Source organism: Carassius carassius, chromosome 20 (assembly GCF_963082965.1).
Source record: "Carassius carassius chromosome 20, fCarCar2.1, whole genome shotgun sequence".
Lineage (NCBI taxonomy): Eukaryota > Metazoa > Chordata > Actinopteri > Cypriniformes > Cyprinidae > Carassius > Carassius carassius.
Window position 1 is genome coordinate 16,600,667 of NC_081774.1, and position 23,915 is coordinate 16,624,581.

At 36.1% G+C, this 23,915-nt stretch overlaps 1 protein-coding gene across 1 annotated transcript in view; it reads right to left on the bottom strand.

Moving 5' to 3' along the window:
* LOC132096499 (glutamate receptor ionotropic, NMDA 3B-like) overlaps nt 1-22,156 on the bottom strand; it is a 42,508-nt gene extending 20,352 nt beyond the window's left edge. Inside the window, exons 1-2 of the mRNA XM_059501891.1 lie at nt 21,526-22,156; nt 3,364-4,001 (exon numbers count right to left, since the gene is read on the bottom strand). Of these exons, the coding sequence (XP_059357874.1) occupies nt 3,364-4,001; nt 21,526-21,978 (1,091 nt within the window). The 5' untranslated portion in view covers nt 21,979-22,156. The remainder of the gene's footprint in view (nt 1-3,363; nt 4,002-21,525) is intronic.
* Nucleotides 22,157-23,915: the final 1,759 nt, after the last annotated feature.

A 23,915-nucleotide genomic window follows, 5' to 3' on the forward strand; every position in this document is an offset into this window, starting at 1 on the left:
AACTTTTCAGTACAGTAATGTAAATCGCCAACCTTTTAAAAATAATCATAATAAAATATTTTTTATAATAATAAAAGCAGCATGAATTGATTCCATTTTTTTACATTGAGAAAATGACCTGTTGAAAACAGTACCAAAGCAGCAGCAGCAGCAGCAATAATAATAATAATCTAAATAACAATAATAATTTATCTTTTTACCGGAATGAGAAATTGTAAATATTTAGTCCATCAGGATTTGCACAACAATCTCTGTATTCTGTGATACTAATTGACAAGCCTCCCACAGCCTCCTCCAATAACACAATGCATCAAGCTGAGAGGCAGTGGACCGCAGACTCTGTGAGCGTTTGACATTGAACTGGACACTGGCATTGAAGATGAAGAAAGAGCCTGGCGACCTGAATGCAAAAAGCTTTTTGTCCTGTTTATGGAGGTCAGTCAGTGAAGAAGACGCAGTAGTGTCACAAATGGCTTCCACATTGCTGCAAATGCTTCACTGTGTAACTGCTAACTTGATGGTTTATGTAAATGCACACAGAGATATGGTTTTGATCAAGTAGGTATAAATGTATCGAAAATTTAAAAGTCTCCAGTGGCTCCATCAGTAAAATAACTTTAAGATATGGGGCCATGCCGTGGCTGAGACAGAATATTCCTGTAACTTAATACTAGTGGCTGGAATACTAATACAGCCATTTTCCTTGGAGAGTATTTACTACCTTATAATTCCCTTAATGTTAAGCATTCTTAATTTGTCTGTGCACACTAATGACTAAAGGTGAATTTAAAGCTCGAAATGACTACACTGCGTGATCAGATAACAAATTAATTCATGAATACAAGATAAGATAACATTTTAAAGTATTGACAATGCTGGAGAAGCTCATTTAAAACCTTAGCTAGATAAGCAAGATACGCATAATCTACAGCAGTTAAGCCAGAAAGCAATACTTAATAAAATAGTTAACAAGAATAAAAAAATAATAAAATAGTTAACAAGAATAAAAAAAAAAGCAATTCTTAAAAAAAAATTATATATATATACAGTACAGACCAAAAGTTTGGAAACATTACTATTTTTAATGTTTTTGAAAGAGGTTTCTTCTGCTCATCAAGCCTGCATTTATTGATCAAAAATAAAGAAAAAAATGTAATATTGTGATATATTATTACAATTTAAAATAATTGTTTTTAAATTTATTATACTTTAAATTATCATTTATTTCTGTGATGCAAAGCTGAATTTTTAGGATCATTATCACATGATCCTTTAGAAATCATTCTAATATGATGATTGATTATCAAAGTTGGAAACAATTCTGCTGCTTAATATTGTTTCAGAACATGTGATACTTTTTAGGATACTTTGATGAATAAAAAGTAAAAAAAAAAAAAAAGAAGCTATGTTTTTAAAATATAAATATTTTGTAATAACAATATACACTACTGGTCAGTAATTTGGGGTCAGTAAAAAAATTTTTCTTTCTTTTTAAAAATAAAATAAAATCAATACTTTTATTCAGCAAGGATGTGTTAAATTGATAAAAAGTGATAGTAAAGAAAATATATTATTAGAATATATATTATTAGAATTTTTTTTTATTTTGAATAAATGCAGTTCTTTTTAACCTTTTATTCATCAAATATATTAGACAGCAGAACTGTTTCCAACACTCATAATAAATCAGAATATTAGAATGACTTCTAAATGATCGTGTGATAGACTGGATGTTACATGTGACACTGAAGGCTGGAGTAATGATGCTAAAAATTCAGCTTTGCATCACAGGAATACATTTTTTTTTTTAAAGTATATTCAAATAAAAAACTATTATTTTAAGTTGTAATAATATTTCACAATATTACTGTTCTTTCTGTATTTTTGATCAAATAAATGCAGGCTTGATGAGCAGAAGAAACTTCTTTCAAAAACATTAAAAATAGTAATGTTTCCAAACTTTTGGTCTGTACTGTATATATATATATATTATAGGTTTTATCAAAATCTATAATGAAAAAAAGATTGTATGAAATTAAAAGGCTTTATACTGGGTATCACATAACAATTATACATATAAAAAGAAACCTGTATTGAATGTAAACCATTAGCAGTGATATTTTGCAGCAAAAAAGTCTTCCGCATTATCTGCACACTGCATCCTTAAATTAATGCGTCATGACAGTGCTTTAATTTTTGGGATGCACAAAACAGTGTGACCTATGATATTTGACTTTTTGAGACATAAGACTGTGCATAGTTGATTCCTTCACTAATAGTTAATTCTGAGACAATCTCCAGAACCCCTGTAGATAATTGAGTTCAAAGGCCAGGGCTCCATAAGCCACATATGTCACATGCACATTCCACATTAATCAGAAATGTGAAACATGGTAAATGGGGTGCAAAATGTGTGCCTTAATTTTCAATTTACATAAACTACATACACATGCGTAACCTGGCATGTGACTCTTTAAGACATAGGCCTGTATTTAATAAATAAGATCTTGCATAGATGTTTCCTATTTTGACTCAGTCTCCAGCTTTATTGTGAATGATTGGACTAGAACACAATGGGTTCACGTAAGCCACACATTTGACAAAAAATTACACACTTATCAGAAACGTGAAACATGGTAAAAGGGGTGTAACACATTATATTTAACTCTTTAAGAACCATAAACTTGAATAAATAAACCATGGATAGATGCTTCCTTCACTGATTTCCTAACTGGATACAATAACCAGCTTTATTTCCGAAAACATGGCCCATGGTTTCATATAATCCGCACATGTACCACACTTACACACTAATCAGAAATGTGAAACATGGTAAATGAGGGTACCTGTGCAATATGTGTGCTTTAATTTTCAGTCTGCAGTCTGCTCACAATTGTGACAATACCTATGACATTTGACTCTTTAAGAGACACAAACTTTAATAAATAAACCATAAAAAATTATTTTCTACGCTAATGTTCTATTCTGACACAATCTCTAGCTTTATTGTGAATAGCTAGGTCTGAGGGTCATGGGATCATATAACCCTGCAAAAAGGGTCACATGAAAATTGCACATTAATCAGAAAAGTGAAACATGGTAAACTGGGAGGTACCTGTGCCCAATGCAGTCTATTAGTTATAATGTGACATAAACAACAGTGATGTAGCATCGCTAAATGCTACATCACTGTTGTTTATGTCTCATTACATCTAAAATGGCTTGTTACTGGAAAAAACAGCTTGTTACTAGAAAACAAACTTTGTTTTTGAATAGTTGTGGTACAGTTATAAAATGTGGTTAAAAATAGTATTGCTACGTAGTAAGCTATTTAGTTGTAAAATGTTATACAGGCATGCTTACCTGGCAAGGTATTGTCCAGAGGAGGGCAGCTCATGTTTATTGGGCTTGTCGAAGCAGTTGACCATGTTCTGGATAAGAGCCAGGTCTGGTCTCACCATGGTCGCGGCATATACAGCCCTGCCAATGAGCTGCAGGGTATCCCTAATGTAGAAGTTCAGAGGCTTGCGATTGACCTCCCCATAAGCCAGAAGACCCAGTGGGGAGCCAATGGAGTGTAGAGAATCCAGACTAAGGGGGTATCCCATGATCCAGTGCACTGGGGGCAATGCATCCCTCAGCTGGTGGGCGCTGCGCAGCACTCTTGCTGTACATTCAGGATCAGAGCTGAAAAGCACCACAGAAGATGCCGGAGCAGAAGGAGTCCTGCTGAGGAGCTGTGAGAGGAGCTCCATTACCTTGTCTTCACTCAGGTTTTCTTCCAGTCTGGACAGGTTAAGGGTCTCCCACAGGTGCCAGTGGGCTCCATTCAAGCCCAGATGGCCCCGCTGTTCAAGTTCTTCCAGCATTCCCGTGTTCCCACCTCCGGGACAAAGAATGGCCGCTCCGCCCTGCCAGCCTCCCTTCAGCAACACCGCCAAAAGCAGCTCCGAAAGTCCTGAAGGGGGCGTATGTGTCATCATCTGTAAATGGAAGCGGTTCTGAAACCAGAAAACATATACAGTTAGGTCTAGCGCTGCATGACTAAGTGAAATAAAGGCAAAACAATATAAAATGGCTTAGTGAAATTACAAAATCAAAAAAGTGCAATTTAATTAAACATATATATGCAGTGCATATTCCAGTGTGAAACATGCCACTGTGTTTTGTTACACACAAGCAGATTTTGATTCAGTGTTTTCAGTGTTTCAGAGCAGCCTGGTTCACAGATAATGCTGCTCCACTTGAGTTTTGGTTGCTTATAACGTGCATTTTGGGGAAGCAACATGCACCAACTATCTTTCCAAACTATTGTCAATAAAAGAGAAGCTTTAAAGCCAGGCATACGATTTCTGTGCAATTTCTGTGCGATTTCTGTGCAATTTCGGCAAGGTACCAACTCACACTGTACGAGAAGATCGCATGCGATGTAAAACCAAAGCTCACGATTTGTATGCGCTGTATGTACGGTCCGATCGTCGAGTTGCGATTTGACTGCTCACACTATATGTGGGGAATCAACACGTATGATCCCTCAGAATCCAGATGTTTGTGGCTGTTTCAGAAAAAACATGCTTTCCCGGGATAAATGTACTGCTTTGGTGATATGCGCAATTTTGTGTGCTGAAACGTCCCAAAAAAATAAAAATAAAATAAAATAGAGGCGGCCAGCTATACAAATATTGTAATTTTATAGCTGTACTGTATATTATTTTTATCATGATATTTTAATGCTATTTTTTATTTTTAAATTAAATCTTAATATAGTACTATTTATCTTTTTTATTTTTTTTTATTTTATAATAGACTTATAAATGATAAAACAACAACAATAATATTACCACTACTACTACTAGTAGTAGTTATAATAATTTATAGTCCTGATATATTCATTCCATATATCTTCATGCTGCAAATACGTATTGTATTCCCTAATGACTTTACATTTGAATAAGTAAAAGTGAAGACTAGGGAGAGTGTTTGATCTCCTGTGACTTCCATCTCCCAAAGCTGACTTAATAGGCAAACCATAGGCATACATTTCGTATATATAGGAATATATTACTGATTCTGAACTTATGATGACCTCATACTCAAGAATACCGAACACAACACTTGTTTTGATGCAATCTTGGAAACATTTGAATCACTTGAATAAAAACCAGACACTAAAACAGTGAGGAAGAGCCGTCAACGCTCATCTGAAATAGCTCCTGGCCATTTCTACACAGACACTCTGCTGTTTTTGATGTGGACTGACAGGGAGGCGTGGATGAATGTGCTGTGAGAGTGAAAGATTGGATCATTGGGGGTTCTGAGGAGGAGAGCAACTGTTTGAACCTAGTGGGGGGCTGCTGCGCTGAAGAGGAGTCCCCACGCAAAGTTAAAACTTATGTGACTGGAATACCATTACCGCCAGCGGCTCTGACACACGTCCCTGTGACTTTCACTGCTACTTAGGGCACAAGAATTAGCACGCACCCTGACGACTCGGTGATGCCAAACCGGATGAACTTGAAGAAGAAACATTCACACGCCATTCATTTGGTCTCGAAGTTCTGCTCTGCTGAAACAAAAGTATTGGGCTTCGAAAAATTGAAATGGACCAGGGGGTTGTGTTGTAGGGAACGGGGGCAGGCTTATCTTTTATTTACCAGTAAATCCAGGTGATGCCAGGTGAATAGCAAACAAACAAGCAAACAAACAAACACCTTCTGTGAAGGCAAACTTTCAGCCTTGAGGCTTCTCATTGCTCAATCGATCTGAAAACAGCTGCTCCTCCAAACAATACCTGCGCCTGGTAGGACTTTACCCTTCTCACGTCTAAATGGATCCATAAGCTGACAGCTTCTGAGCAGCATGAGCAGCTTGATTTGTTCTCCCTGTCTTGGAAGTTTAGCGGAAAATGTCTATTTCCATTCCCACTTTTCCCAAACCTTGCAAGCAATTTTCACAATCTGTCTTAACACCGGGGGAAAATAAATGGATGCTATTTTTTACCTGACGTCTCATAAATGGTCCAAATGCTGTAGAGTAACATTTCATTAATATCTAATATGGCAGCATACAGGTTTTGCAGACTAATACAAACAGTAGTTTGGCCATCAAATTATGGGGCAGGTGTGGAGGACGGACGTGCTGAATCTATCTGTCACTCTCACACAGCAATGGCACCTGATCCATAAACAAACCATAATTGAGCAGAGAAATTGGAAATTGCTGCCTACTGTATCTTTCTGAAACAGACGGCTAAACTCCGTCTAGTAAAACCCAATGATTTCTGCTCTGATAGCTAATGATTTGGGGAGGTACCTAATTTTGAAATTATGGTCTTTTTTATACAGTCTGCATTTAATTTTACTTAGTATAGGAGATCATTTTATTTTACATTCATCGTTGATGGGAAAAGACACAAAAGGTTTCAACTCAAAGTCTTCCTCAGTATGCAAATCACTTCAATCGCCCCCATCCCCATTTTCAAATCACTAATTGTATTGACATCATCATTCATTAGCCAATGTTCAATTACTAAAATCATTAAATAATTTCCATTTAAATATTAGACAATTTTCATGTAAAAAAGAAAAAAAAAACTTTTATCTCCTTACATCTGATTTTGTCAACATATCTGGTTTCCTGATCTTTTAAATGTAAATAGTGGGTGATATTGAAATTTATAATTTAGAGATTCATCCGATGATAATATATGCCAATATTGATAAATTATTGATTTTATTGTAATACTACAGTATGCTCATATATCAATGAATAATTTACTGAAAATGCTCTTTGTTTCTTAATAGGTTTATCTATTTTATTAGATTTGTTAACCTTATCTAATGCATTATTTAACCAACTTTGTTGATAACCTTAAGAACGAAATCTTTGAAATTGCAATTTTACCTGTTCATCAAATTCATGTGTATTATAGCAATTACTTTCTAATCTATGCAATTGGCTAATTGGTAAACTACATTTTAAAGGAGCTGGATGATAACTGTCAATAAATAATATATTGTGTTTTTATCTATTGGTTTTTGAAATACTGTTGTATGTAAAGGCTAATTGATCTTTGTTACTTTCATGTCCAAAAAAATTAAGCTAATCACAACTTTTCTCTATTGTAAATTAAATTGACTGAATTTTCAAATTAATAAACAGCACAAATAAATCTAATTCTAGTTGAGAACCTGACCAAATCATAAAACAATCATCTATATATTGCATACAAACCTTAATGTTTGAATGAAATGGATTATTATTATAGACATGATCTTGTTCAAATATACCCATAAATAAATTCACATCATTTGGTGCTACTGGAGTGCAACGGATCGTTATTTTAAAGTTGGTGGAGTAGATACTAATGGTTGTTTATTTAAATTACAAGACTGTATGTTAAATATAAGATCCAAGATAATTTTTGTTTTAATTACGGATATATTGTGTGGTGTACTAGTGGAGGTAATGATCTGTGTTGTGTATATACATTAAAATTGACTAGTATTCAAATGGAAACGATTGAACTTTGGCTAATGAATGATGACGTCAATACAATTTGTCATTAGTGATTGGAAAAGTGGGTGGGGGCAAATGAATTGCTTTGCACAATGAGGAAGGCTTTGAGCCGAAATGTTTGTGGGTTGACAGAATGACTAATTGATGAATTAACTCCCCTATATGTTGTTCCAAACCTGCATGACTTTTTTGTGAAACTAAAAAGAAACAGTTTGGATTGCCACTGACTTCTGAAGTTTTAATAGTTGGGTAAACTTCGAGAGCAGTGAATGAGAGACTACCACAAATATATTTTTTGCATTCCCATTTGCTCAAATAGTAAGAGAAACACTCAACGATAGTGTTTTCATGACTTTTAATCAAAAGAAAAAAATGGAGAGAGACTGACAAAGGCAGTCAGAATAGAGAACAAATTTACCATCCCTCCCATAGACGCTGCATTAGAAACACCCTTTCATTAGCGTTAACAGTTTTTGTAATTTGATGCAAAGGTGATATAATACAAAGTGAAAAGGGTTTATTGTACAAACAAAACAAAACACTGAAACATTTATTTTAAGGTTTACTGTAAAAAAAAAATGTTTTTTTTAAACTATCCCTTAAAGGAAATCCTGCATAATAGGTTTTTGGGTCATTTCCACCACATGGGTTTTATAGTGCACTGCAGTTGACACAGAGTAATTATCCTGAGCTGTGAGATGGAAAGGCATTATGTAAGAAAAACCTATAGGAACCCAAGTTTAAGTGCTCTGGTAAAATATCTATTTCATCTGAATTTAAGGCCAAATTCGAAATACTATTAATGTTGAAAGATGTTTTAATGCTAACCAGCCAAATCTTGAGCCCTTGGGTCTTGCTTTCAGAAACAGCCTGAGGGAGCGTAACAGAATGAAACAGAACTCAGGTGTCAAGACATATTTCTAAAAGCAAAACTATTTTTAACTTGACATGCCACATCAAAAAAACAATATTTGGGGTGCAAAACATGATGCAACAGCCTAAAATTTCTATCTGCATGTATACATAGACTAACACTTAAAAAACAGCAGAGACCGCACACTCCATGGTAAAATGTCAGATATTCAACAAATAATTAGGCTAAATATCTATAACCTTTAATATATACACAAAACGGTAACCTCGGGATTCTGCTAAATAATAGAACATTGTTCACATCAGGCGGTCTGAACCGATAATAATTGTCTTGACATTTATATGTTGACTTGTTAACAGAAGCTGTGTTTTGATGCAGTGCTTTAATAGAGATGAATTCAAAGACCAGTTCCCTGAGGCAAGATGTTTGCAATGCTATAACAAAAATCAAATCAGACCTTGTCGACCTCCCTAATTCAGTAATTGATTTGTGTGCGACTAGTCAACCATCCTGACTCATCCTTACTCTGTAATCAACTTTTGGTATATTTTTCATCTTCTTAGTTCTACAGTGTTGTGCCAAAGTGCTTTAACGTCGTAAAAAACTGCTTATCTTGATATAAAATTCTGCCTCACAAAGTTTTCTGAAAAGAAATATGATGGCAGAGAGAGATGTGAGGGAAAGATACATCAATATTGCTTCTCCTCTATTAAGAGTGACAGTAACTTAATTAAGAAAGACCACTGTGGGAACTTGTAAAGATTTGCCGACGTGAATAATTTTGAAATACCTACACAGGCATGCAAAAAAAAACAAATGTCTAATTACAGAATGAAAATGAGACTCTCTTTGGGTCTCTAAATGACATCTGAAGAGGATCATGCGGGGATAAAGAAGAGACTTATGCAATATATTATTATACATATAAATTGTTTGGGTTATTATGACCTAAGGAGTGATTTATACTCATGTATCTACACTATTTATGTAAATTAGTCTAGATAAAAGGGTTTAGCATAATTAAAAAACGGTGAGCAGCTTATATATGTGATAAGAGTAGCTATCATGTTTCATAAAGTGTTCATGTGGCTTGAAAGCAATGCTTAAAGACTTGCTCAATCTGCCATATTGAGTGGCGTCCCCTAGTTAGCCACATCATTAGACATAAGCGTGTGTTAGCAAATGTGTGACATCCCAACCAAAAACATGAAAGAAAATAAAAAAAATTCTGATGAACAGTGTCCACTACTAAACTCCTCAATGTATGATAATGTTTGATGTAATATCCGAGCCATTATGACAACTTTTAACACTTACCCATGATTCTGTATGACTGTCTTCACTATATGTCTCTGGATACATTTAAACATGCACTTCCTTATATATTAGGTGAAAAATAGAGAAAAAGACCATCCAGATTACATTTACACTATTTAGAACTTGCTTTTTGAACAGTTTCAAAATACTTATTCAAAATAAGTACATAGAGAATTATGCAGTTTTGAACTTTCACAAGGATAATTTAATATTGCGTGTGTGTGTGTGTATACTGTATATATATCAATACTATTTTGTAGAAACAGCAATTGGAAGGCTCTCTTTCTCACTCTCTATCTCAAAAAATAATGACTATATACCTTTTTATGGTAAAGAAAGATTCATATTTTGTTGCTTTGTGCTTTAAAAATGTATGAATCATATGGTTAATTGATTGCTTTATGAATTAGGCATGATAAGTGGTAATCAGTTCCACTGAGATCAGAATGCTAAAAATGCTCTATGTCAAAAGCTGTGGTTAAAACTGCATTTTAATTGTCTTATCTGAACTGTGCATATGCGGTACAGGAATCAAAACTTTATATGGTGTAATGATGAAAGGGAAACCAAAGCCAAGAAACCCAAAGCTCAGCTCTTTTAGCCGCTGCCAGTGTGAGCATTTTGCCACAAACTGTGATTGTTTTCCTCTCCAAGGGTGGAAAGTGTTTTTTTTTTTGCTTCTCCTTGTAACTGCTGCTTGTTAAATTTTGTGTGTGCGTGTGTGTGTGTATATCACTACATCACTGTCCTGTGTGCACAGCTGTGCCCAGTTTGCATCTGAAGTATAATGGTATTTCTGTGTTATTAAATGTTAGCTGCCTAGACTCTGAACTGTTATTAGTCTTGATAACATTTCCAAATCTTGTTTGCTCTACAGTGACCCCAACATGACACTGCAAAAATGTCCCATTCCATGAGTGTAAGGAAAGCCCATAAATTTAGAACTCCAATGGATAGAAAACAGCACTGTAATGAGGCTTTGATATCAAATATTATTTTTTTTTACCCTTTATAATAGAAGCGATCACTCACATTAGGCCTGGTGAATAGTGCACTGCGCACTCCCACTGGGCGATAAAGTAATATTTGAAAATGAAAGCCATTTGGGGGAATGTGAGTTTATAAATGAGGTGATTTACCAAATGATCCTGTCCAAAATCACAAACATCCAGCAGTGCACGCCAGAGGAATGAGTCCTTGGTTAAGGTGCGAAACCTGTCAGACAGCAAAACAATGAGTTTGACCAATTCTTTGGACATTTGTTTGACGTGTTACTCGAGAATTTAGATTACAGTCATAAAGCTTCATCTATTACTTTTTCATTAAATGGAAACCGCTACAAAGGCTGGCATAATATGCGCTGCTGCCTGCTTGGGAATTAGATATAATATTTCAGATATTATAACAGTGAACTTTAAAATGTCTTAGGAATAAACTTTAGCATTGGATTTTCGTGCAAAAAAAAAGTGTCAGTTAATTGCAAAGACATGTCCTTGAGGAGCTGTGATTTAGTGCTGTGCTTAAGGTCGTAATGTTGACAAAGCAGGATTGCGCTCCTAGTAACACTTAAATGTCTGGGTCCTCCTCAATGTTTGGTCACAGTATTTAAAGAAGTTTCTTATTCTGGCTCAATTCCAAACAGTAAACAAAATATATATAAATAACTTATCTGCCCTGCCTCAATCTGCAATTGTTTGGACAAGCAGGTAGCCGCGTCCCAAGCTCTCGTCATTGGTTCAAAATGAAACTGGCATGTTGGACTGCATAAACGACAGTGTTTACACTTTTTTGAACTACTTATTGTTGTGTCTGCAGATTAAATTGGCATAGAAAGTATGGTCCCACTTTAGGTGGCCTTTACTACTATGTACTTACATCAAAAAATAAGTACAATGTACTTATTGTGTTCATATTGTACTGCAAAACCCTTTTGCTTCTATTGAGTTGGGATACGGGTGAGGTTAGGGACAGGTCTGGTGGTCTGGGTAGGTTTAAGGGTGTGTTAAGGTGTAAGGTATGGGTCAACAGTGTAATTCTAAAAGTGATTACAGAAATTTATTACAGATGTAATTATATGCAGGTCTTTTTAGTACAATGTAAAAACATGTATACAGTATACACAATAAGTGCATTGTACCAAAACATTATTTTAATCCCCTATATAATCCCCAATATTTTTAAATACACATTTTACAATTTTATGATGGGAATAAAGTACTAAAAAATAAATGATTATTTAACACTAACTAAAAGCTAAAATTTAATATAACAGAACACTGAGAAAAATAAATGTATTCATATCATAATGAGATTCATTTGGGAAGGTTATCTAAATAATTATCTAAAGACAAAATAAAAGCATATTGAAAATTGAATTATTTGTTGCTGCTGCTCATCCAAAAAGTGCCTACTTAATTGGCTTCTATTACGTCAGCCTGATAAGAAAAGTTTAACGTTAACTTTTCTGTTTAATTGTAACAAGTTTGAATGCTATTAGTGTTCCAATGGCCAGACAAGACCTTTTCACCAGAAGTAAAATGGACACAGAATAGACGTCTTCCCATAGACACCTCTACCAAAAATAGTTCCTCAGTTACAATCAATCTACACATAAACTATGCTTGGGAGCAGTTTATTTAAACCAACATGCTCTGAATCCTGATTTCCCACACTCTCTGGATCTGGAACAGTGTTCAGAAATCCTTTTAACTGTGATGTAAATAAATGTACAGAGCCGTGTTAAACTTTCAGATCGCTAAGAAGTTAATTAGAATTACTTCCGCAAGGCGTGGGCTGTGTTTTGCTCAATTAGCAAGGAAAGCACTTGGCAGCGAGAGATGCCTTCCACAGTCAGCCTGAAGTGCATTGAAATCCTCTCTGTATATGCAGCCCGCTCGGCCCCAGCCTCATCTAGGCGCTTCGTATGCAAAGCTGCTCTCAGAATGTTGACTGATAGCATTTAAAACGTGCAAAGGACATCGCAAGTAAACAGTAATCTTTTCTGGCTTTATGCAAAAATATCTTCAGTGAAACACGCTATCTGATTCAAAGCTAGGCCGGCGGTTAGGCCTGCTCCATTGTGGGCTTCAGAAGATCCTAATATATGATGCATGACGCATAATGTGTCCCAGGATAAATTACATGATTAATTATCCATTAATAATTGATAAATTTTAATTAACTTGAGGATAAATTTATGATTTAATAACCCTTTTAAGCCTGACCCATGAAACGTTGCTACATGTAAGTTGATGGTGTCACTAAGAAACTATGATATAAAAGGTATAAACTGACTTTATTATTGCTAATGGCTGAAAAGCCAATTATGATGATGGCTTGTGATAAAGTGAGAGGATTAACAAAATATTTTTCTTCTTCTATGGGTGTCTTTCAATTAAAAATTTAGCTTTACGACAGCTGCTTTTAAGCTCTTGTTCCAATTGCTCCATTTTGGAAAGTGCCGCAGCACCTCTGTTGTCATCACAGAATTTCCCTAATCCAAAGACTATTGGTCTGCTCTTTGCAGATAATGATGATTTAATGCTTGGATCAGTCATCCCTTTTCAAGTTTTGGTTGACATTTACATGGTCTCTGCTCAAAAAGAATAACATTTTGCAATGGATGTCTGAATGCGGCAGGCCTGAATCCTCCCAGGAGGTCGGGATGCCAAAAAACAGTCTGTTGGTGGGTGGAAATGTATCAGGTTGTGGTGAGATGAAGGCCTCTGGTTGATGGCTTTGGGAAGAGTATATAAAACTCTGGAAGAGGATATATGAATGTGAAGATGATCTCAACTTCAGCAAAAAAGAGAGTGGTTTTCTAGGATATAGGTGATTTGATGGATATATTGCTATGTGGCAGAAGGCAATGAATTCCAGAGAAGGTGTATCATTTGGGACTGAAGGCAGGTAGCAGTAGAGCTAGAGTTTGTAAGTCTTCAGGACTGAAGTATTCATTTCATTAGACTTTCTTAAAGTTCAATGGGCTTTTCAACCCATTTTATGGCAAGAAAATGCAGATATTCACTCCCAAACATAAAGGCATTCAATTATGGCTGTCAATTATTGTTAATTTGGCAGGATTAATTATGGAAAAAAATGTGTTATTAAAGTTATTAACCCATTTTTAATACCAGACGTGTTTGTCATCTTGTTCTAGATTGAATGCCATTGCTGTCAAAAATGATGCAGGACGACAAGTTATTGTGTCATGAATGTATTGGAATACATTTATATGGCCATAAAAATCAAGCTATGAGAGCAAAAAAAAAGCCACATTTGGGGAAGAATGCTGTTTTTCAATGAATATCTGCACAATTGCAAATGTGATACTGATTTCAACAGTTTATTAAACAAGGACTTCATATTGTTACATGTTAGATGCAATATTGTCTGTGTTTGCTCAATTTCTATTCTATTCTATTCTACTCAAATTCTTTTGAATCATTCTATTTCTTTTTAAAGCTACTTTTTTTTGTTATGTCTATTCAATGTTTTTTCTCATTTAACACAATAATAACTTTATCTTTTGTAAGGCATTTTCTCAGCTCAAAACATAATTAATTAGATTAAAAAATAATTCAATAATTGATTGACAGCCAAGAACAAATTCATATATTTATGTATATAAAATAATATATCTATAATCTTCTTGCAGACCCCTCTTGAAACCCTCTTTGAAATCCCTCCCAAAAACATAAAAACCAATATCTATATGCAATGTCATGTCTAATTTGCCAAATGATGGCTTGTTTTTCGTTTCTTTTTAACAAAAGTAAATACCAGAAGAAAACACAAACCACAAATAACAAAAGGACAAACCTAAGAAGAAAAAGAAGACATTATATGCAAGTTACTTTTCCTGGAACATCTTTTCTGGGTTAAGGCATGTTTTCATCTACAATCTATTCAAAGTAGTTGGTGGTTTGATGGATTTCCAGTGGAATAAAATATGATGGCTAGCTAATGAAGAGATGAAGGCTGTGATATTTGTTTGGCATTAAAAGCAAAATCTATTTCTAACTGTAAAAGCAATAGTTTTACCTGTCAAGGCTTTGCATTATCCTCGTGCAGGGCATCTAAACCCTCATTAAATCATGATGAGTGAGTGATTCATTATTAATGATGGGCGATGTTCAAGTGTTTCATAATGCCTGTGGTATTAAAGGTGAAGCTGTAAATAAATACGGGCAGTTGACGTCTGCACCCTTTAGTCCTCTGTGTCATCTATATGGGGGAAAATAATGTTATTGGAGGTGTCAAGGCAGAACAGGTCATGTTTTCAGATTCCCTTGAAAAAAAAAAGATGAAAGTTAACAAGAATTCTGATAGCCAAGCAATGTGCATTTAGGGGGCTGGACAACCTTGCAAGAAGGTGCAGGGAGGCACAAAAGGTAATTCAGCACAATGTCTGCAATCATCAGCAACACACGGCCAACAGTAAGTGAGTCTGACAGAGCTGAATAAACACTTCCATGTGGCTGTCTCCGCGTATCCCCAGTTAACACTGAGAGTATCTTAGGAGACATTCTCCATATTGCACTATAGCTGCAAAAACATTAAAAGCTTGAGGTCGACCCAGCTTCAGGCACATTACGTTACTGGGAAAACATTTTTTATTTATATGAATGCAGATGGATATTAAATGAATATGTAGGTGAAAAGTGTACTGCTGCTTCAGAGAAACACGGTTAATTTCTGCTCTCAACTGGCATTAAAAACAATAAAAGCTTTGATGAGTTATATAAATCCAAAATATAAATCAAATATAGCACTTGTACAATAATGTTGATTAACAATTAATGCCTTACAAAATTAACTTTATCCTGTAAAATAAAAAGGAAATTACAATGGAAATTAATGGGGGAAATTCAAAACTGGCAAAATTACATTTTAATCTGCATCCTTTTCCAATTTCAGACAGTGATGATGTGCTTCCATAGTTATTAACATGATACTTACATTTTTTTAAAGTTTAATTTACATCTAAATAACATGCTACTTTGCGTTATATTACCTTGGCATTTAATTACAGAAAACTAGTTAACACTTTGTTTTTAATACTATGGCTGAGAAAGTGACAGCAAATTTGACATCTTTCTCTCGTTTGATCAACATGATCAATCTATCTATATTTGTTCCTCATTTGTAAGGTTATAGAAATCAGGATTTTTTTCTTTTGCCATTGCAGCAAATAGGAATGCAAAAATTATATTTGTTTTATAGTTTCCGTTCACTTAAAACAACGATTTCCATGTCTGAGAGCCCCAACATTGTGAAAAGGGTTTGAGAAAAATGACTTACAAACCTTTTCTTTTTTCCTTCCAGATTTGTTTATAGGTTTTAGGTTAAGAGTTAACAGCATAGATATACATTACTAACCATTCTAATGTTTTAAAAACAAATTAAAGCTCAAATAATACTACATTTTAACAGAAAAATTTTTGTGAAGTTATTTTATAAAAGGCTTGTAAAAAAAAGCCTGCCAAACTTTCTTTTTTGTTGTATTTTTTAAGAAGCAAGAAAACCAGTTGAAATATTTTTGTGTGTGTGTGGTAGACACCATGCCACAGATGCTGTCAACTAAACTTAACTTGTTCTACACTCTGAATATTCCTCTAAGTGCAGGAGCGTATTTTATTAACCGGTACAAGTTAAATAAGGCCGGATCTCTCCCACAGACAGTGAAATCCCTCACTTACAGCTTAACTGAGTCAGAGGCATTTTTGTGCAGATGGGCGGGAGTGTATGTGCAGTTATTAATAAGCATGATAGCAGAGCTGCGTTTGTGTGCCTCATGCATGATGGGAGCGGTTGTCACATCTTGTGTCTTGTTATCCAGCCCAAGTCTCCTTTTTCCCTATCCCTTCAAAAAAAGGGAAGATAATTGAAACATACTCACGAGAGAGTTGGGTGAAAGAGATAAGACAAAACTAATGGAAAATAAAAAGAAGAGGGAAAAGAGATGGAAAATGACTTACAGAGAGACTTTGACACACAGAAGGGAACTTTGCATCAAAAGTACCCATAGTGCTAAACTGTAATACCCGCTTATGCAAATCTCTCCCTCATTCTGAATAGATGCCGTTCACAGGTTCCCATGCCAAATCGAACAGCTGCTGCTGTTTATCTTTCTCTGTGTTTTCTCCATCATCAAAGCCATCAAAGAGTCTATAAGATTGCAGATTGAGATATAGAACTCAACCAGACCGAAGCCGAGTAGTTTCTTCAAAGGAAAATTGATTTAAAATGTCAGTTAGATGATCTAACCGATAAAAAGATCAACAGACTGTTCATTGTTTCGCTATGAGATGTGAAGTATGCTATGATTAGCTCAATAAAAACAGCATCAAATATTCATTCCATAACAAAACAAGAATTAGCCACTCTGGAGAGGCATCACTGGCACCAGTGCAGCCTGGTCAGTGCTGTGCCCACCATAATGCTGCCAACAGCCAAAATTAAGACAATGAATTATTTCTGTCATGAGATCTGAACGCCAGAGAGATTCGTTCAGCGAGGCGCTGTATTCAGAGGCAAAGTGAAAAAATCTTATATTGAGAGATCAGGCACCACTTCAAAGTTCACCTCGGGCAGAAAGAGGGTTGAATTTTCAAAGACACACATTTTAGAGCAGAAATAAGGTATAAGGTCGCGAAAGAGTCATAAGTACCTCAGGGCACATGCATGCCACTTATTGAAAACAGACTTTTAGATTCAATTAAACTCGCATATTCTTGCAACTGCATCAAAATTGAGAAAAACTAGTTTTTTACAACACATACACCAACTTGGAGCACATCCCTCAGCTTACTTGCTCAATTAGTTTTGATGGGTCAGAGCATCCTCGGCTTACAGTGTATGGGCATTAACCCAAATCCAGACGTGTTAAACCACATACGCGGCTGTGTATTAAATCGTATGAATGTGCTGGGGTACTTTAATGCTAAGTGCCTGGCAACACTGAGCCATCTCGGCCCTGAGAGCGCAGCTCGCAGCATTCCTACTCACCTGGCTGATGCACCACGCTCTTCCCGCATCCTTACTGTCACAGACCTCAGCGGCCCATCTGTGCTTATCTCAACCCGCACATGTGGAAGATTACAGACCATCTCCTCCAGGTATTTCACACTTTATTTACACCCTCGACCTCCATAATGGAGCAATCCAGGCTGCAGACAATCACAGCAACAATGCTCCAATGACAGCATTGTTCCGGCTGGGAATAGGTGGTGACTTGCGTGCATGTGTGCATGGCATTGTATCAACAGAAGGAGTGTAGACCACCTCTATGACTAATAAGTGCTTGCTTGCCAGGTGCTTTTAGAAATATTTATTTTGTGCAATGCACAGAAATAGGTAATGTTGTATAGTTTACTTGAGCTATGCATTTTACTCGCTACACTACACATGTAAATAACAGACAAGAAGGTTTTGTGCTCATTTTCCTTAAACATTCAATTTCATTCAATTTGAACGGCCCTTTACAATCTACAAAGTGGGCCATGTCATTTACAGTATAAATCTTTGAATTTGAATTTGAGTGTAGATATACAGTACATTGAACAGCGCTGGGACTTTTCACAGTTTGTATTACTTAAATGTTCCAGACAGAGTGTGTAACTGGAAGGGATTTTTTTCACTGACTCTTGTTGCAGGTTATATGATATAACAGCAGATGGCAATAAGTTACTGTCTTTATGAGTTTTTCAGTGAATCATTCATTCAGCCACTTCATTCAAAATGCTGAATTTTTTGCTTAACTGACTGATTTATTCAGAAATGAAACAAGTGACTGGCCATATGTCTGAAATCACATTGTTTCTGATTAGGGAAAGGTATAATTTGAGGCACACACATATATGAATATATAGTATGAATGCAATCTGGATGCACTACATTCATTATGTGACCTACCAGCATCAGTTGCATTGCTTGCGTCCATTGGATACACACTCCAGAATATCGCTGTGAAAAAGTATGTCATCCTGATTTTTTTTTCTGGTGTTTTATGAATACTGTGAATTTGGACATAATACTTTGTTCACACTTTTTTTTTTTTTTTTTTTACCTACTATGTATTAGGGAGGTATTCAGTTTCAGATGCTGTCACTGTCTTTATTATTTTTCAAATCTTTCAGTCAAGAAATTTGTTCACAGCACTGATTCATTTGGTTGCAGAGCTGCTTTACATCTGAAACTTAATTTGTTTCATAATTGATTCATTTTATGTTGCTGTTTATTGATATTAAGCTGCTTTAAAAACAATCTGTATTGTATAAAGCACTATATGTATTATATGTTGTTCAAAGGCACACAACGGTAGATTCTATTGTGGCTTTGTTTGAAACTATTTTCATTATCAGAGTGAAATACACAAAAAAACTGACAATATTGTGTCTGAAACAAAAGTTATTCAACATTAGCTTTTTTATTGAAAGTGTTGTACAAAATCAATATCATGCAGTCTGAATATATGAATAGTCATCTGATGACTTGGTTCTCGGCCCTGGTTTAGAGATTCAAAATGTACACTGTAAAGAAACCACTGCTCTGTGCTTTCAATTTTACAAAGGTTACTCTTTTTCACAATTACTGCAAGACTGCAAAGGCAAAAGGTCATGCTATAACATAATGAGGGGGCATCTACAAGATAACAGTAGCTTTTCACAAATGAATGTCTTAATTTAGGTGTACATGAATAAGGTCATTCTCGGTTCACTCCAGTATGAACTGGAGTTTAACTGAAAAATCAACATTTGGATAGTCTCAACAGCCCTCTTGAATTAAGGATTCATTAAGCTTAATAACCTTCCAGTTGTCCACTGGTGAGCTAACAAAGGGGCATAATTGAGAAAGGCCTTTGGATTAGAATGTGATTTCATTCAAATGGACAAAATGAGTTTTGCATGTGCTAATCTTCCTTTTGTGGTTGGGAATATTTTCCACAGAAGGGAGACACGTTAATGAGCATTCAAGCGTGGATGAGCAGAAGAATTTTCTGAAAAATGAAACGAACGAAAAAGCCCGGCATATTTGGTCAGCAAACAAAATTATTTAGAAACACTAAGAATATGGTAATCTACCCAGCGTTTGATTGGCTCTGATTGGCAAATATAGTCAGGGAAATGAAAAAAGATTTCATGGCAATCACTCAGATTGCAAATTCAGAGGAGTGCTGTGTAAAAGACACTAGTGGATGGCTATTTCAGAACCAAAGGGAGACGTTATTCACCAAAGATATAGAATATTGCTTTTGAAATGCATTCAGACAGCATAATATCCTGCGGTTGCGTCCTAAAATATATAAACATCCTTCCCCCTGTGCTACTTAGTTAAATTCATATCTTCGAATAAATATATTTTAATTTGTTGAAGTCATTTGGAAAGTTAACGACTCCACAGTGATGGCATGAGCCAAGCCTTGCTCAGTCAGGAAAAAGATGGGCACTAATGATTTCACACTTCCTGAGGGCTGTGTCGAAATGAAGCAATCACAAACATTTTGCTAATAATTTTCATTATTCACATAAATGGCCCTGGTTATGTTTTCGAACTGGCTAAGAATAACACTATATACGAAGCTGCTTTTACAAGCAACCAGGCCATAAATGTACAAGACACAAAAGCCTTTTGACTGACACTTTATAAGATGCAGGATAAATCACGCTGTTATGAAGGAGCATCTTAAAAGATGAGTCTCTCTGCTGACCCACTGTTCACGGCTTTTTATGCAAAATCAGGGGTGCCTTTGTTCCTTTGTGTCCATATGCTGGCAGAGTTTGATGGGAGGAAAATCTTTTGAGGTTTCCCTGCCAGGAGAAACCGCTGCAACTGGCTGCACTGCTGGAGACAGAAACAACTGGTGCGACTGGCATCCGTTCTGTTTGCTGCTTAGAATACTAACGAGAGTCAGCACGTCTCAACCCTGAGCACTAAACAGAGTTAGGATTGTTCCACTGGAAAACATCAGGACCTCTGTGTCCAGCCCGGGACAAAAAAAAACCCTGAAATACATGCCACTTCTCTAACTCTTACAGACTTGAGCCTCTTTATATGTTCCAGATAGAACAGTGCAATATAAAAGGTTTACAGGATAAAATAATCTGGCTTATAATTAAAAAAAATGACACAACTGGTATCATCTGGTGTCTACCAGCAGGTTCTCTTGTTCTTTTGCGTCTTAAAATGCTGTCCACAAACACTGTACAGAATGAGACAGTACAGGCCTACATACTTTTATGTTTTAGAGTTGCTCTGCGTTAATCTTTGTTTTATGCATTTTTCTATATTTGTTTTCAATTCTGTTTGCTGTTTATGTTTAACATTTTAAATTTAGAATGTTGAAAAATAAATAAGTGTGGGAGGTGATTTTGGAAGAACCCCTAATAATTCATTTTGTTAACATTTTATACAACTGAATGCACAAAACTAGTCCATGTTTTAAATAGGTGACAACACCAGAGTTTAAGATTTAAGATTAAGTAGTAGCTTTCTGACAGCTTTATATGTTTAAGACTAATTTGGTATAAAGTTTGACACACAGTGGGGGGAAAAAACCCCGCTAAAAAAACATTTTCCGGTTGTCATGCGGTATTTTATGATGTTGAGTATGCCTCAATAACAATAATTGTTACAGTTGAGGAGAGTATAAACGATGTATCAAATAGGCTAATAAAAACAACAAGTATATAAGGAAAATGTACATCGATATCGAAAACGAGACCAACTTACACAAGACCGACGTCGGAACAGCTTGTCTATAAAATCTAAAGAGCGCTTTGGATAAAAGTAAAGAAAACTAGTTTGCTGCTCACCTGTGTCTTAAGAGGTTCGCCCTGTTCAATGATGCTGATGAAAGGTATTTCCAAAAACGAGGACATGAACTCCACTTGTACGAGCTCCTCGTGGCTCTGAGGGAACGAGAGCACAGCCGAGACTCCCTGAACAACGATATCCTGACACACGCACCTGAACATGGACTCCGGGTCTCCATTGAGCGGTTCTCGGGACAATACTTCCAAGCTCAGGTTGTACGGTAAGAAGTTGTTCCCACTTTGCCGGAGGTGGACCAGGGCGCGGTTGAGGGCGCCCTGTATCCTGGACTGCTGGCGGGTTGGCAGGAGCGCACCCAAGCGCACTGTGTGTCCAATGCGTGCCAGGATGTGACAGGGCTGGGGATGCAGATGACAAGGGTAAATAAACATCTGGAGCGCGACCTGGAGCCCGACGTGAAGGTATGCCAAGAATCTGGAAAGCACTAAATTCATCCTGCTCCTTTCGCAACTGGATTGAGGTTTCGTCACAAGATGGCATCGCTCTATTCTTGTCCAATTGTTCTTGTCATTAATGGTTTTACGCGCAACGCGGATAAAGCCTCGGTTAAAATGCAAGTAGTGCAACCATTCCGTCTATCCAAGTGTTGAAGGCGAGGAGGTGCTGTGCGCACCGTTGAGGGAGGAGGTGCTGTGCCACTGGTGATCTTCTAAGCATCACCGAGCTCCGAGGGAGGACAGTTGTGACCACGCCAGGTTTGCTAGAAGATCAAATTAGGAAGAATTAAGCTTCAAGTGCCACTTACGAAACATTATTAAATGTTTTCAAATCTTCACTTCATTGAATAGGGTAGTAGAAAGGGCTATCAGTAATTTTTGCTTGATAAAAAGTTTTACACATAATTAAATGAACAGCATTTTGGGGGGAAAATTAAAAATAGTTTACAACTCTAGCCAGTCACTTTTCCAATAGAGCGTACGCGAAGCGGGTCGCCCCCTCTTGGCCGCTGCCATGTTGACATCACATGATCAGTTGTGTCATGCAATTGAGCAAATTACTGTTATAGTATTAATAATAATGATGATAATAATAATACATTTACTTTATTTTTGCCTTCATCCTTTCTTTTCACAATGAATCAAGTACATTGGTCACAGCCACAGCAACACGGCATTCATATACCAACATAGACTACCAACAACATAAAAAAATATTAAGATTAAATCAAAGAATGTCCAATATATTGATATTAAAACAACATTCACATTCACACACCTGCATCAAAAATGTGTAGTCACAGACAAATTTTGTACATCCACAAATCAGTATGTGAATTCCTGCAATAAGATTTGCACACTTGTAGAATGTTTATTTAATTATTTATTTTTCTTTGATGCTTTTTCTAGCACAAGTGCAAAACGACAATGGTGTGAATCTGCTGCTATTGAGTTGAGTCTCAAACGCTGTAAAATATGGAGCAAAAGTGATTTGTGCATCTGTAGAGGCAACTTCTTCAAAGATCAGAGCATTTTGCCAATCAATAAGATCTAGTTTGGGTGCCTATCAGTAGAAAAAAAAAAAAAAAAATGCGCAAGCATCTTCCTGAGCGGACAGCAACAACCATTAAAGTTGCATTATCTTTATTTTTCTGAAATCACTCACCATTATACTGTACATTTTTCATAGTTTAAATATCAAATGAGTTCAGCTTCAACCCTGATAAAACTCATCTACTTGTAGCATTCGAGTAACCCTAATTAAGATATCTGGTAGAGGTGTGTTTGATCAGGGTTAAAGCTAAACTGCTTTAAAGTTAAAACTAACTTCTCGATTCTCAGAATGAACCTGCAAAAAAAAAAAAAAGAGTGTTTACAGAATTTGCCCCAACCACCAGTCTTTGTGCTGTATGCACTTTGAGATTAATAAAAACACTATATACTATCTGAACGCAGCTACAAGCAAGGTGCATAATTACTTGATAATCCATTACAAATCATTAAAGCTCCATTTTTCATAATGCATTCTTGTAGATCAAACAGTAGAGCAAAGTCAAGTCATGTGACCATTATAGCGCTTTTTACAATGCAGATTGTGTTAAAGCAAGATTACAGTATAAACAGGGAAATAGTGTGTTGAAATAATGTGCCGTTCTTCTCTGGCCAGACGAAAGCAGCAGTTTAACACAAAGTCATATTGTGCAGAGGACTCATCCGGTTCCCGTCATCTTGTCCTGATGGCCGTCTAGGAGACAAAGTCTTCACTAGGATCTGTCTCTGGGGTTCATCTAGTTGTCCTGGTCTCTGCTGACATTCAGGGCTGTCAAGGTCATCTCTAGGTGCTGATCCACCATCTGATCTGGATACAGACTGGATCTGGTGGCTACAGTGACCTCAAAATAAGAAAGAAACAGACTAATATTAGCATAGATGTC